This window comes from Ambystoma mexicanum, chromosome 13 (genome assembly GCF_040938575.1).
Source record: "Ambystoma mexicanum isolate Mex_15411 chromosome 13, UKY_AmexF1_1, whole genome shotgun sequence".
NCBI classification, from domain to species: Eukaryota; Metazoa; Chordata; class Amphibia; order Caudata; family Ambystomatidae; genus Ambystoma; species Ambystoma mexicanum.
The window spans coordinates 756,747,060-756,762,120 of NC_090938.1; the positions used below are offsets into that span (position 1 = coordinate 756,747,060).

General features: G+C 48.6%; 1 protein-coding gene across 8 annotated transcripts in view; it reads left to right on the forward strand.

Annotated features, from left to right (window-relative positions):
* PRRC2A (proline rich coiled-coil 2A) overlaps window positions 1-15,061 on the forward strand; it is a 2,343,739-nt gene that overhangs the window by 808,078 nt on the left and 1,520,600 nt on the right. For all 8 annotated transcript variants that reach the window (XM_069635075.1, XM_069635076.1, XM_069635077.1 and 5 more), the window contains exon 10: window positions 11,574-11,661. In XM_069635075.1, coding sequence (XP_069491176.1) covers window positions 11,574-11,661 — 88 coding nt within the window. The remainder of the gene's footprint in view (window positions 1-11,573; window positions 11,662-15,061) is intronic.

Sequence of the window (15,061 nt, forward strand, 5' to 3'; positions counted from 1 at the left end):
GAATTTGTCTCTGCGCCAAACAAGGTTTGGTTCCTTTGTTTCAAAGCCTTTGGCGGGCTTCAGGACTGAAGACCGCTTCCGGCGTCCGAGGTGGGCAGGAAGTAAGGTAGTTACCCGAAACTCCTTGTGCTTAGTCTCCTAGGAGACCCAAATGCACTCTGGCGTGATTGGATGGCTGACTGTCCCGCAAGAACAGTCACCCTGCTGGGTGAGTGGCAGCTAGGCTGGAATGAAATGGAGAAAACTGTTTAAAAACAAGTCTCTTGGACTGGAAAGCAGAGTCGACTACTCGAACGAAAGAACCGAAGACGAGCTGGAAGAGGACGGCTGCTGCAACTCCTGGACCATTGGTTTGCTGGTTGAAGCCCTGCTGCAGGTTCCGAATCGCCAAGTTCATCTTGACAGAGAAGCCCCTTCAAGGACAACTTCTTCCTTTGATTTGGTGGGACCAATCAACTCTTAAGCCACCTGGATACTATTCTTGGAGATGGTTAGGATTAACCAGGGGGAAGGAAACCAGCTTGTGTGCTTGACGACAGCTACTCGAACCGAAGAGCTTCTGTTTTGCCAGCTTGTTTGAATCGTCCCTGTGCAGTGCAGGAGTCCCCCGGTTTCCTCCCTCTTGTCCCCACGACTGCGGCTCAGGAACAGTGAGATCTGCCCGAACTGCCAGGAACCAACGTCGTTGGCTGCATCGTTTTCTTCACACTAAGGTACTGTGCCAACCCGATTGAGAGAACTTGCCTCTCGCGGTGAAAGTTCGTGAAACTTTCCCTATTTACAGCCTAATCAGCTTGTGACCCAACATATGATTTTTTTCGTACAAACGACTTCTCAGAACATTGGCAAAGACTTTACCGTTTACTACACAAACTTCTCTTTCATATCCAAGACACTAGCCCATTGACTTTGGCCTATTGAACTGAATCTAGTCCTTTAGTGAACTGAAACTATTTGCACTGTCTAAGAAAGTATTTGTGATCTATTCTATTAACTTGTGCCTTTTTACTCCCATTTAAAGTAACAAATGCCATTTTGCTCCTATTTCAGGGGAGCCTAATTTACTCAAACTTATTGGTTTGGTATTGAAGTGTGTTTGTGTATAATAAGTTGATAACCTGTTTGTGGAAAAATATAGTAATCCTGAACAGTACACTTTAAAATCTCCATCTCAGTCGCACAGAAGTGATTTCATGCGATTGAGATTTAATCTTTGGCATACTTGTGAAGTGCTAGCACAAAAAAGAATTATTGATCAGTCTGAAAGTCAGTCGTTTTTGTATGAATTGTGATCAGATTGAGACACTTGTTAGTGGAGTGTGCAGGCGGCTTAACTATTTTTAAAAGGCAATGATGGACTATCGAGAGTGCTCTCCAGATCACCTCGAAGTGTATTAATTCTGGGCTGCTTACACATATACAAATCCATGCCATTGGTTTCTTGAATAATTTGAAAGAGAAAAATATATAGAGGTTCAAAGTGGTGCAAATACACTCAATTAAGTGCTCATTTATTAGACTCATGGTATTGTACTTCACTTGAGCTTGAATTAGTATTAATTGATTTTATATTTTCTTTAGTTGATTTTACTTGACCTTTTTAGGTGTTCTTATTTTGGATATTTTTGATTATTACTGTTTTATTTCTATTTTACTTTTTCATTTCATGGCTTCAAGGGTTGTAATGTTTTAATTGAATTTAAAACACTTTGTAATTGTAAATGTACATGATTGATTGCATTCAACAGTGTCTATTTAAAATGTTTTATATATTGTAAGTTGATTTATGCCAGCTAAATCAATAAAAAAATGTTGCCTCCTTCTAGTGAATATTTTCTAAATGACTGTGTAATAAATTAATACATGTTTATACCAAGAAACCTTGAGTGTAAGTGTCTACTCGAACCACTATAATGGTAAGACCTCTGTGTAACATCCTTTTACTGCTCACATTCCCTCTTGGGATCAGCCTGGTTGCTCAGGTCTCTGCCACAAACTGTGTAGTACAGACTTCTACCAAAGGTTGGTTTTAGTAACACCTGTAGTCCTAATTGTATGTGGTGGTCCCCGAGGGTACTGCATGCCATTCTACCCAACACCACTCCCACATGCTGATTACTAGTCTGCACAGAGGAGGGGATCTGGTGCCTCCCTGCTTGTTGACGTAGTACATGCTGGTAGAGTTGACTGTCTGGATGAGGACAACTTTGCCCCTGAGAAGTGGTAGAAATGCTCTGAGCGCTAGCCAGATGGTGTTCAGCTCTAACCAATTGATGTGGTATTCCTGCTCCTGTGCAGTCCAGGTACCGTGGACAGAGAGATCGTCCAGGGTGGCTCCCCAGCCCTCGAACGAGGAGTTGTTGGTGGTGGTGGCCTGCGGGGTGGGCGGCTGAAAGGGTTGCTGTCCCTGGACCACCATGTTAGGTCCGGGAGAAGAGATGGAGGAACATTGATCATCTCGGATTGAGGGCACCGCTCCTGGTTCCATGAGGCTGCAAAGTGCAGCTGAATCCTCCTCGTCCTCAATCTCGTGTGTGGGACGGCTAATAGGACCGCCGCCAAGAGACCCAGGAGATGCTGGTACCACCATGCCGAAGTAACTGCTCTGCTGAGGAAGTGGGTGGTGGCCCTCTTGATGGCCAAGAACTTGTCCCCTGACAGAAATACCTTCTCGGAGCACGTGTCCCAGATAAGCCCCAAGAATGTCAGTCTGTGTGGGCTGAAGCTGCGACTTCTTGAGATTGAGCGAGAAGCCCAGACCGTGCAGTTTGTTCATAAGGGCATGGGAAGAGTGGCAAACCACTTCTGGAGATGTAGCCCTGACAAGCCAGTCGTCGAGGTATGGGTAGATGTGGAGGCCCTGAGGTACGCGTCCTTCAGATCCAGGGAGCACATCCAGTCTCCCTTGCACAATGTCTCCGTTATAAAAGCTGGTGTACCCATCTTGAATTTTTGTAGAGGTAAGGAGAGGTTGAGGCTGGAAAGTTCCAGCACAGCTCTCTGGCCCGCCTGGTTCTTCTGAATGGCGAAAATCCTGGAGTAAAAGCCCAAGCCTCGCTGGGAGGCTGGGACTTCCTCCACTGCATGGTTCTCTACAAGTGATCGGATCTCCGCCAGAAGAGTTGCTGTCCCAACTTGAGTGAGGGGAGGAGGGAGCAGATCCTGTGATGGGTAGGTGGTACCCCGTGGATAATATGGAGAGGATCCTGGGGTCCGCGAAATTCTAGCACCTGAAATGTGCATGGAGAGCAAGCCTGCCCCCCACTGGACACCTGGACCCGGAGGGGTGTCTCTTGCCTTCTTTCCCCTCTGAGTCTGTCGTGGAGGAGGGGGGACTGGGAAAAGCCCTTACTCCCACACCCCCTTCTCCCCTCTTTTGTTGCTTGCGCCGGTTCTGAGACGGCGAGTGGTCAGGCTGCCTGGATCTCCGTTCCTGGAAGCCGCGGAAACCCTCCGTACGTACACCCCTGTCGGAGCGCTTCTGTGATTGGGTGTATGACTTGGGCGTGGTCTTTGTCAAGATGGATAAAGACTTGGCTGTTTTGTGAGCTGTTTTTCTTTTTGTCCAGCTCCTAGTCTGTGGTGGAGTGGAAGAGGTCAAGTCCTCCCCCACACCTCCTCGAATGACAGATCTAATATGCGTTCCTGGATGTCCGTGTTGAATTTCGTTGTCTGGAGTCAGGCTGTCCTTCGCATGTCCATGGCGATAGAGATGGCATGGCCAGAGGTGTCAATGTGGGCCACAGTGGATTCCATGAGGTCCTGCCCCACCAGCTTGGCCTCAGCCAGTCCCGCATTGAAACGTGATTGGCTCTGCGTAGGGAGTTCTGGGAGGAAGTCGGAAATTTCCCGCAATAACCTTTGGTTAGCGGCCGTCAGCATGGCATTGGCGTTGGCCTGACGAAGATATAAGGACGCATTGGAGTACAGCTTCTTACCGTACGCCTCCAAGATATTCTGCTCCTTTCCTAGTTGCGTAGCCTCGGAGGAGGCTGACTGTGGCTTGGAGTATAGTGATGCCGCTGCTATTAACAAGGAGTGTGGCTGAGGATGGACCAATAGCAAGATTGTGCCCCCCTCATCTGCATGTACTTGGCGTCCAGGCGTCGATTGACCGGCTAGACAGAGTAGAGCTTGAGCCAACACTTTTTGGCCAGGGAGACTATCGGTCTGCAGTGGAATTCCCGTTTTGGCAGAGGGGTGTTGTGTGAGGACTTCAGCCAGAACCCCCTCTGCCGGCTGCTGAACCTCGGTTTGGGGTAGGCCCAGGTACTCCACCAGCCCTGCAAGACATGCGTGGAAGGCCCTGACTGAGGATGGCGTGTCAGGATCCTCATCCTTATCTTGTGAGTCAGGAGAATCCTGCATAGGTGGAGTTGCGGGTGCCGGAGGCTGGGGTACGGGGGACCGGAGCCGGAGGCTGGGGACCGGAGCCGCCGGAGGAATCTGCTTGGGAGCCGACAGAGGAGGAGCCTGTGCTGCCAGTAGCATCGCAGGGAGCACGTCCCTGATAGCATCCCAGAGGATAAACCCCATCCGAGGTTATTTCATGAGCCCTAGGAACCTCTCGAACCCTTCTTCACAGGCCGGAGAAGGGGTAGGGGATACTGACTGGGTAGCTGGAGCTGTTGCATACCCTGCCCGTAACAACGCAGTGGGAACCTGCCCTGCGCAAATGATGGATAGGCTGTAGGCCACGTACCTGGTTGATACGAGTCCCACCTTGACACTCGTTCTTCACTAAATTTCTGGAATGGCGTCGGACGGGTGCCTCTTTCTGGCGCTGCGGCCATTTTGTCGAGCTCCCTGCCACGTGTCTGCATCGTGTTGCTCAGCTCACTGGGCCAGGCTCCTCCAAGACACTAGAGTGTGCATCATGAGGCCTACCCTGCTTGTCGGGCCTAGGCCGGGAGGTAAGACCCCCCTCGGCCTATGGGCCAGTAGAGCTGCGTTCAGGCGTTCCCTCAGCAGTATTGCCGGTGCTAGGGCGTGGCCCCTTGACATAATGCTGGTAAAAGGGCAGAGCCCCTCCGGTGGAAATCGTTTAAAGAACCTTCCAATCCCTCAGCACTGTTCTGGGAGAATCCGAGAATCCCTCGACCAGTCGGCCGGTAGCTGGAGCAGCCTCTATGCGCGTGCTGTTGGGACCTGAGCCGCCCTCCCTCCCCCCACCCCCTGCACCCAGGCCAGTCCTTGGGAAGGAGTCTCCTTTGCAGGGTGCCTTGGAAAATAGAAGCCCTACCTTGGTTCTGGCTCAGTGTTTCACGAAGTGCTTGAGGTCATCTGGGAGGCGACTTCTGGAAGAGCTCTCTCCACCTGGTTAGTCTGTTCTGCAGCGATTTCCATGCCGGGGCATTGCACGCTGTACAAGCTTGCCAACCGTGGTGTGGGCCAAGGCAATGTGGGCAGACGGTATGGGGGGGGGGGGTCTGAAGTTGAGAAGAGCCCGTTGCAGGATGCTGAAGTTGACATGCGACGGGGAGGAGCGTGAAGCCTGAGGACCGAGTACCTGAATGGAAAAAAGAGATGTATCCGCGCATGGAATTACATGGCTGAAGCCAAACCCAGGAGCGCTGGTGAATTTGGCCCGTTCCCGTGGAAAAGGAGACTGAGGTGTGGCGGCAGAGTCAGGGCAGCGCATGCTCCCAGGGCCGCACCACTGCGCGCCTCTAAATTTAAAGGGGAAGGTTTTTTTTCTGGTGAAAAAGGTTGTCTCCCGTCCCTTGGAAGGGACTCCCATGCAGTATGGAGGAAAGGGGACTGGACGCAAGAGTACGTTGAGCGGGTGTTTCCTGTGCCCGATAGACTTCTGGCCCACCGCAAGACATTGGGGCACTTTCTGGCGAACACTACCACCACAGCATGGTGGTTCCAGCGCATTCTGGGCCTGATGGCCTCCTGTGGTCTGCAGCATGCTCACCTCAAGATGAAGTGCTTCCAGCTCCACCCGCAGACAATTCGAATCGGGAGACAGGGTCTCAGTTGGAAGGGATTCCAATACCACTGCTCCTACTACCTGATCTTCGCTGGTGGCTGCTGGATGGCAATGTTTCAGTGGCAGCCCCCTTCACCCGACCAGAGCTTTACCTGGTTATGAAAACCGATACCTCTTTCTGGCTGGGGGCATTCTCTGGAGAGGTACGCGATTCATGGTGTATGGTCCAGGATGGAAGCCCTCCTGCATATCAATCTGCTCCAGCTCAGGGCAGTGGGCCTGCCCTTGTAGTGTTTTTGCTCCTCATCAGGGACAAGTCACTTATGGACATTTCTACTATGATGTTTTACCTGAACAAGCAGGGTGGCACCCGTTCCTTCACCACCTTCTTCATGGAGGCGGTATCGATCTGGCAATGGGCCCTGACGGAGGGAGTTTGGATTTCAGCAGTCAACCTCCTGGGGGACAGCAACGCAGAATCGGACCAGCTGAGCTGCCTGGGGTTCAACAACTATGAGCGAGAGTTGCACACTCAATGTGGCCCCTGTTCCAGTGTTGGGGGGGTTTCCTTCCAGAACTGTTGGCACGGCCGCAAGTGTTATGCCTTCCTGCCCACCCCTCTGCTCTAACAGACCCTCTAAGTTTTGGTCTTTGGTAGGTTGCAGCCTCATCCCGATTGTCTCCCACTGGCCTTAGAGACCCTGATTTTCAGATCTGCTGCAGTTGAGCTCCGGGGGTCCCATCCACCTTCTGATCTCCAGCAGGGGATTCCTGGCGCAGCAGAGCAGGGCGGGGTGGTGAAAAATCAGGACCCGGCCAAGCTGGCGTTGGCGGCCTGGTTCCTGACAAGCTGAGGCTTCAGCATGCTCCATTTTCGTATGACAATTGGGACATCATTCAGCAGGCCCGGAGGCTCTCGACTTGGTCCCAGTATAATAGTAAATGGACTAGATTCTGCCATTGGGCTTGTGAAAAGGGTCTTCACCCTGTCCTCTGGATGACTTACTGGCTTTTTCAGCACACCTGGCTCGTTCTAGAGTTTAGGTCGATACGTGCCACACTTATCTGGCGGCCTTTGGGGTTTACAAGAATTCTACTGAGCATGTGGTTAAAGCCCACCTTGAGGAGTTGTCTAGGCTTTTCCGACAGTGCATAGGCCGCACTCGGTCTGAGACATCAATATGGTTCTGGCAGCTTTGCAGCACAACTCTTTTGAGCTGATGGCATTTGTGGACATCCGCTTGGTGACGAGACTGTTTTCTGGTGGTACTCGCCTCTGCGTGCAGGGTTAATGAGCTGCAGACATTGTCCTCATGCAAGCCGTTCATTACGCTTCACAACCACAATGTCGTCTTGCGCACTCACCCATACTTCTTGCCCAAGGTGGTCTCCATTTAATTTGAATCAAGATGCCGGTTTTCTTTCCGAACCCACAGTTTGATGCAGATGGGTCCCTGCATTCCATGGACCTCAAGAGGGTTCTCAAGTTTTAACTCTCTCGGATGAAATCCTTCAGGGAGTGAGGCATTGTTTGTGACTTTTGGGGGCTTGTCCCCCGGCTCTCTGCCTTCAAAGTCTTCCATTGCCAGTTGGCTGTTTCTGGCCATCTTTGAGGTGTACACGGCCATGGACAAACCTGACCCTGAAGGGATTCATGCACATGCAGTCAAACCCAAAGCCACCATGTTTCAGAGACCTCCTTGGGGTGTCCTCAGCAAGGCGGCTACTTGGGCCACTCTTTCTTTAAACACCACTCACTGGATACCAGTGCCGGGTGCAATGCAGAGTTTGGTCAGGTGGTTCTGAAGAACCTTTTTGCTTCGTCCTAGATATGAGGCAGGTTATCACAGCCCCACCCTTTGTTCTGTGGCATCGCCCGCAAGGTTGGAGGAAAAGGGGATGGGACGTATGAGTAATGAAAGTAACTCCCTGTCATGTCAAGAATACTCATAGCCCCCTTTCCTGTATACGTTCTGTTAGGCAGAATCCTCTGCAGTATCCTTAGGGAACACTACAGACTAAGTCTACAGGTGGTAGTACAATTTCACCTTTGGTACAAGTCTATACTACAGTTATAGTGGTAGCAGTAGCGGAGCAGCCACTTATCTCAAGAGCAAATGAGCAGTAATAGGGATTACACAAAGGACTACAATTACTGTGACTCAAACACTGACTCAAGGTTTCTGGTTAAAAATAAGTACATTTATTTTTAAACCTTCTGTTCATAAAACACTTCACTTCTATTAAACAAGACCGCACCCTAAATACACCACACACAACCAATTCCTTTGGTTTAGGTCAATTCAAGGTAAGTACATTAGGATTTGACAGGACGGTGTTGTGAAACAAAAGACTTTACCGGAGGTTAAGAAGCGCTCACTTTTTGACAGTAATGACAGTTTGGTCTTACGAAAGAAAGGCGTACCCGCAGGAAGAAATGTAACCATAGTCAAACACCCTTAGCACATTGAATAAAAACCAAGGAATAGGGGATAAAAATCATAGGCAATACTTTTGTCAAGGCACTAGAATCGGAGGACGTGTTCTAAAATACAGATAGTCAATAGGCCTGCGCAAGTGTCAAATGGAGCAGGGCTCTGTTGTCGAGGATCACACGTTTAGGACATTTCGAGATTAACGTTGCCAGGAGTACTTGGATATTGTCAAAGGGAGGCAAACGTTATGAGGGAAGGAAGAAAGGCTAAGCCTTCAGAAAGAAAAAGGGTTCACCCTGATTCCTCAAGGTCGGACGGAGAGAACGACCAAATACACAGTACCTTATTCAAATGAAGAAAGCTGGTGCGGCGGCCGTTGTTCCGGGTACTTCAGTCATTGGGACAAGGACGACGTCTGGAGCGATCTGCACTACCCAGGGATGAGGCCAACAGCAGCAAAGCAACAGTGAATAAAAGGTGCGCTCCTTTAAAACGGGAGAGGCCTCTTCTGATGGCTATCCGGACCACTACAGCTTTGTGCAGCGATTTCGACCCAGAAGAGGATTCTCTGGCTGTAGAGGGTGAGCTTGTTGATCCCACCATGCTCAAGGGAAAAAGACTCCGGACTGGATCTTCTGTCGTTGAAGGGTAGCTGGCTCAGGACTGCAGCAGGGCTTCACCGGGACTCGGGAGTTGCAGCAGCCATCGTCTTCGCTTCGGTTCTTGTAGTTCCAGTGGCGACTCTGACTTCCAGCTCAAGAGTCCTGCCTCTTATGCCAAAATCCCCCATTCCCACATCCTTGCTGTCAATCACACAGCAGGGGGGGGGGGTTGTCCAGCCCGGACACCCACCTCAGCCAATGGATACAAAGTGTGATTTGGGTCTCCAAGGAGACCCTGCGCAGGGGGTTGCTAAACCTCTCCCTCACATTCAGCCCACCTAGCAGGCGCCTTGGAGGGCTTCTTCACAGAAGCGCGCCAAAGGACGGCGAACAAAGAAGGCAAACTTGGTTTGCCGCGCAAAGTAAAACACAAGAAGGATGTTAACAAAAAGAAATGGCAACTAAACCCGACCAGAGCCAAAAGAAAGTATTTGGTCAAGTGGGTTTATGTTTGAGGCTAATACATTAGCCTAAAACAGTACCATGTTTATATAGTATAAACGTGGTAGAAAAGTTAGGGTAGATACCACTGCCACCAGCCAAGTCTTAGTGTTAAGGGAGTGAAACAAGGTTCCAGGAGGTACAGACAAAAAGGGAACAGAGTTAACCCTTGCCGGGAAAAAAGGTTCACACTCTTACCAGGTGGAAAAATTAAACCCCTGAAATCCAGCAAAGCTGCTGAGGGACTCACTAGGTAAGGGAAATTAGCTATAAATGAGAATTCTTCCTAACACGTTCCACCTGTCTTCCCCCGCTAGTAAGCCAAGCGCTAATATGGACGTACGGGTAGCCAGGTATCTAAGTGTCCAAGGAGGACTGAGTTGAGGTGCCAGAGGGTGGGGCAGAATGATTCTAGGTAAGTATTACCTTGAGTGCCCCAGTACCTTAGAAGCTATTAGAATGGACTCCTTCATGATGCAGTAGCTGCAGACCTGCTCTCCTGTTCCTTGGTGGTGATTGGATGGACTCTGGAATGGATTTTGCAGCAGTCAAGAGTGGAGACCCTCCGCAAAGGATTCTTCCTGCTCCAACACGGATCTGTGGTTTGGCACCTTTTCAGACACCAATCAAGGATGGTTAATGCCTGGTCGATTCGAAAAGAGTCCACTAAAGTTTCGGGAAATGTGTTCTTCGGAAGACTATGCACTGCAGGATGGTGGCATTTCCCATGGTATTGGTGGTTGACAGCCCAGGAAGGTTGCAGGTAGTTGTGGGATAGCTCAAACTGCCAGTTTTTTCAGGACTGGGTGTTCCCACCATCCCAAGGGACACAGTCCTCTTCAGATCTCTTCTGTTTCATGGAAGAAGGGATCAGCACAGCAGTGGTCACTCAGCAGGCCTCTCCAGTTGCTTGAAGTAGGTTCAGGCGTTTTCTCTTCCTCTTTGGATTTGGTTGCAGTGGTCGACTTGTCTGTGCACCAGGAATCCAGTCTCTTATCCAGGAACCTTGCCAGTCGGGGCTCAGGGTACATTCAAACTTTGGGGTTGGCTCTCCTTTTAGAACAGTCACCCAGTTGGAACAGGCTCTGGGCAGGCATGCAGAAGGCAAAGCAGAGTTTCAGACTCCCCTTGCTTCCTGTCCTCACAAAAGCGAAACAAGAGGTGATGGCTGGAAGGTTTTGAATTAATCTTAACCTTTGGCATTGCTCTTGGCAACCCTCCAGGCCATCATTCTTCGCCTGCCAAGCCATTACAAAAGGGGAAGACCAAATGCAAATCGGGCTTGGTCCCACCACAAAAAGGGCAGTCCAGCCTGAACTGCTTCATCACATCCCTTTTGCACGAGACCACATCCCCAATTTCTGTTTAAACCTTTAATTGGTCAAGCTGATCTACCACCCATCGAAACATTGTCTCTCTATTGCTGGCAAGACCTGTTCCTGGTGCCTCCCATCATTTGCTTTAGCGGGAACAACTTGTCTGCACTCCTGTTATGTTGCTTTCTGGAGCTCTGTAGAGTCACTGAGCCAGTTTGGGCTTGCACAATCTAGGAGGTGGGCATCTTTACTGTTCGGATGTCTCTGGCCTTAGAGCTGGAAACTTTGCAGACATCTGTGTAATGGCACAGGAACCTGATCCTGCTGATTGTCTTTTTGCAGGAGAGAGGAGTCTTTCTACAGCCATAGTTCGCTAGGCATGACCGTGCGGGGGCTCCCTTCAACTGTTCACTGCACCTGAACTGTCCTGGTGGTCTCCTCATCTGAGACAATGTAGTAACCTTGTCAGTCCAACCTTGTGGGTACAGCCCAGGATCTTTGAACCTTTTATCTGAACCACCTCCTAGCCAGATGCAAGCCTGACGTCTGAAGCCATGACACAACCTGAGTAAACAAAAGACAGACTTATTTTGGATTGAAGGCATGCTGTATTGGCTTAATATTCCAAGAGTGTGTGTGAGAATTTGAATGCTGCATGCTTGTTGGCTAGTGGACTGCCTAAGCTTGCACCTTAAGGGAATGGCTTTGAGACTGTTGCCTTTCTAGAGCTTTGTCAATCTGTATTCCTTGTTTGACTGATGCATTTTGTTATATCTTGGAACAGGGGCTCATGAAGAAGTTGATTATACTGAGAAGCTGAAGTTCAGTGATGATGAGGAAGGCAAAGAGTCTGATGAAGAACGCACTGGCAGGTACTATTTTTCTCTACAAAAGATACGTTTATCTTATGTTCTTAAAATAGCTTCCAAAACATTGCAATCTTGCTAACTGGCTGTCTATTTCAGTTACTTGCTTTTGTGCCTGAAATCTCTCACCTTAATGGGATATCCTGCACTACTTATATGTGGCCCTTCCAATGTAACTAAAACCTGATCGCTGCTTGGACAGATTAGTTCTTACATTGAAATATGTAATGTTGGTAGCTTTTTCCAGAGACCTCCGATTGGGAGAAGAGATCTGCCCTTATGCGGAAAACTGTGTCCACTAAGTTAAAGAAAAATTCAGTCAATGGGTAAGGTAACGGAGCACTCCAACATCACTGTACAAGATGGTCTGGAAGCTAGATACAGCTGTGCCCTTTAGACTACACGGAAGAGGACACCACACATATATATTGAACAACATTTCAGAGGCTTGTAGATCTGCTTAGAATCGCATGCATAGCATAGGCAGACATCTAGTCGGTGTAGAGGATTACAGGATTTGTTTTTCGAAGTCTAAAAAGGACATTGACAGGGCATTCCTGTAATGCTTTCCCTGCTGTTAAGTGTACTGTACCCGTGATACTTCACGCGTAGACTACCTTGGATTGTTTTGACCGTGGGACCAAGCCTAATATGCATATGTCGTTCCCCTTTGTAATGACTAGGCAGGCAAGAACGGGAGTTGGAGGGTTGGCCAGAGCAATGCCAGAGGTTAAGATTTAGTCAGCCATCACCTCCTTTTGTTTTCCTTGTTTGTTCCTGCCAGCGGGTTGGTCGCTGTATGCAGAGTTGGTCAACTATTAACGTACCACTCTACATCGAGCAATATTAGACTACATAGGCACCAATGTTTAGACGATTTCATGCCTGGCAAATTGTCTCCGGTGACAGCCGTTGGAAATTATTTCTCATTAGGAAGCTTTCACTCCATATCTTATGGACACCGAAACTTTTTATTTTGTTTTTGAAACTGTTTTGGCCTTTTACAGAGAAGTGAAACCTGGCCCGGCCTTTTGCTCATTTTGGTATAAGGAAACTGGGCAGTCCTTCAGAGTAGAAACTGGCAAACTGCTTTTTGGCTTTTTACTTTTTTTGATAACTTTTTACAGTACACACAGCATCTTACAAAGGTATCCCCTCTGCACTGCATTGTAACACTCTAGACTTTTACATTTGAGATTTTTGGTTACTTTTACATGTACCTAAAGACAAGCTGGTAGCAGCAATTACCTTTTGTACCATGTTTTCATTATTTTTAGTGTGCACATTTGCGTTTTCTACGTCAGACTGCTGCTAGTGCCCTAAAATGGCCATGCCATGAATTTTCGCTTCTTTGGCCATATTATTGTTTGGCATTCTTCCTGCCTTCTCAGGTCAGGAAAATCCTATATGTTTTATGCGCTTGTTAAAGGAATGGTTCGGTCAAAATCTTTTATTGTCCCTACGGGTCGGCCATGTGTTAAGCCTAAGCCTTAAGCCTAAGTCGCTCGATTTTAGAAAAATTTCCTATGGACCGTACCCGAGTTTTCGTACATTCAACACACGCAAAAACAGCCACCAGGGAGCTGCCATTTTGTGATAATCCTATCACTTGCCCCATCGCCCTGGCTGACCTGCTTTTGCAGCACTAAATCATATCCCCCGCCCCTGAGCCTGACATTATCAAAACATTCATATTCCCCGCCTCTCTCCGTGACGTTACTGTGCTGCGTAGGCAAACGTGCCCAGTCGTCTTCTACGTGACTTCACACCGAACCCGGAAACCAACACAGATCAACTTGCAACACAGCGCGCCACAATTCGGAATATGAAACTGTACTTTAAAATCAAACCGCAATACGGTACATTTGGTAAAGTACATTTATTTGACATTAAATGTTTGGAGAATATTCAGCAATTGGCATATTAAATTGGAATGTTTTTTTTTTTTTTTTTTTACTCTCGATCCGCAAATCCTCTATCTAAAGTTCATCGTGAGTCACGCGCTGTTCCTTTATGGTACACAAGGTGTTGGTTTTCGTTAAAAGAAGCACTTTGGACGCACGGTGAACCGCCAGGCTGTTCCATCAACTAGGCACTAGGCCACCGTAAAGGTTGATATGTTGCTTCTAGCTGCTAGTACTGCGTAAGGGCATATGGGCCCTTGGCGATCGTCCCATAAAATGGTCAACGTTGTGCAGTTGTTTACAAGAAGCTGCAGCTGGCGATTGAAAAATCCGTCGCCCGGGGTCTGGAATAGATGGCAGTAGCAGTATGGTAGGATGTATCTGTTTAGAAAACATAAAAATTGTAATTAGTCTCACCAGCCGATCTTTATTACTATAATTCATTTTATTTATTACCGCCGAGCTTAAACTATTTGCTTGCGCGAATAGTGCAATGGAGTATGTTCGGCTCTAAAAGCAATGCGAAAACTAACAAAATAAATCGAGGTAAACACACAATGTAATGATTGTTTAGCGTTGAACCACTGAGAAACGACTGTCTACATGCGTGTCGAATGGGCACATGCATGCTCATGTGCACAGTAGAAAGACGATCCCACAAACAGTTTTACTTGCTCTTCATTCATTCTTCATTCTTCTTTCCGGTATTAAAGCGTCTAAAGAGTTACTTACATTATATTTGCCATTTCCATTGTGTCTCTGCGTAATGCAGGCGGTAAATCCCACGGTGTTCGTGCCAATGATTTTTCATTTCTCCAGCATGGGGTCTGGCATGGATTCACATGCTCATGAATATTCCCCCGTCAGGCTGGGAATCCTCGGTAAAGAAAAAATCAGTATCAGTTTAGTTTCTGATCCCTTTCTTAGTAGTAACCAATCACTGATCTCTGTGTCATACTGCCCCTGCCAATGACTGCCCTCTCCCTAAGCCCCTCCCCTGGCAGCCATCCTCAGATTTTTACCGCACGTTCAAGTGTTGGGAGTCCTCGTGCTGTAGCTCTCGAGCTTTTACTGCGCTTTCACGCTTTTTCAGGAGATTTTCTAATTTTTCTGGTTTAATCGAGCCTCAAGCTCCACCGTTTCCACTTCCGATAACAGGGACCCGTTTCGGAATTCTTCTACGCCCCTCAAGGGTGAAGTTTTCATCGAGTTACGCTTCTTGGAGGTTCCAGAAGATCTGAGGTCTACCTCAACGGACATGGCCCAGGACAAAGGAAGCTCGACTCCGGGATCCAAGCTGTTCAGGAGCTGTTCAGGAGCTGCCCGGGATGCGGATTGCAAAATGTTTTCAAGGAGGACGAGGATTCGAGATGTCTCTACTGCCTTCATGAGGACAAGACGCACGTGGAGAAGGACTGTGCATTCTGCAAGAACCTGTCGGAATGGACCAAGCAAGATCGTCGTTCCCGCCTCACCGCCTGACTGGAGAAGGGCACAGCGGG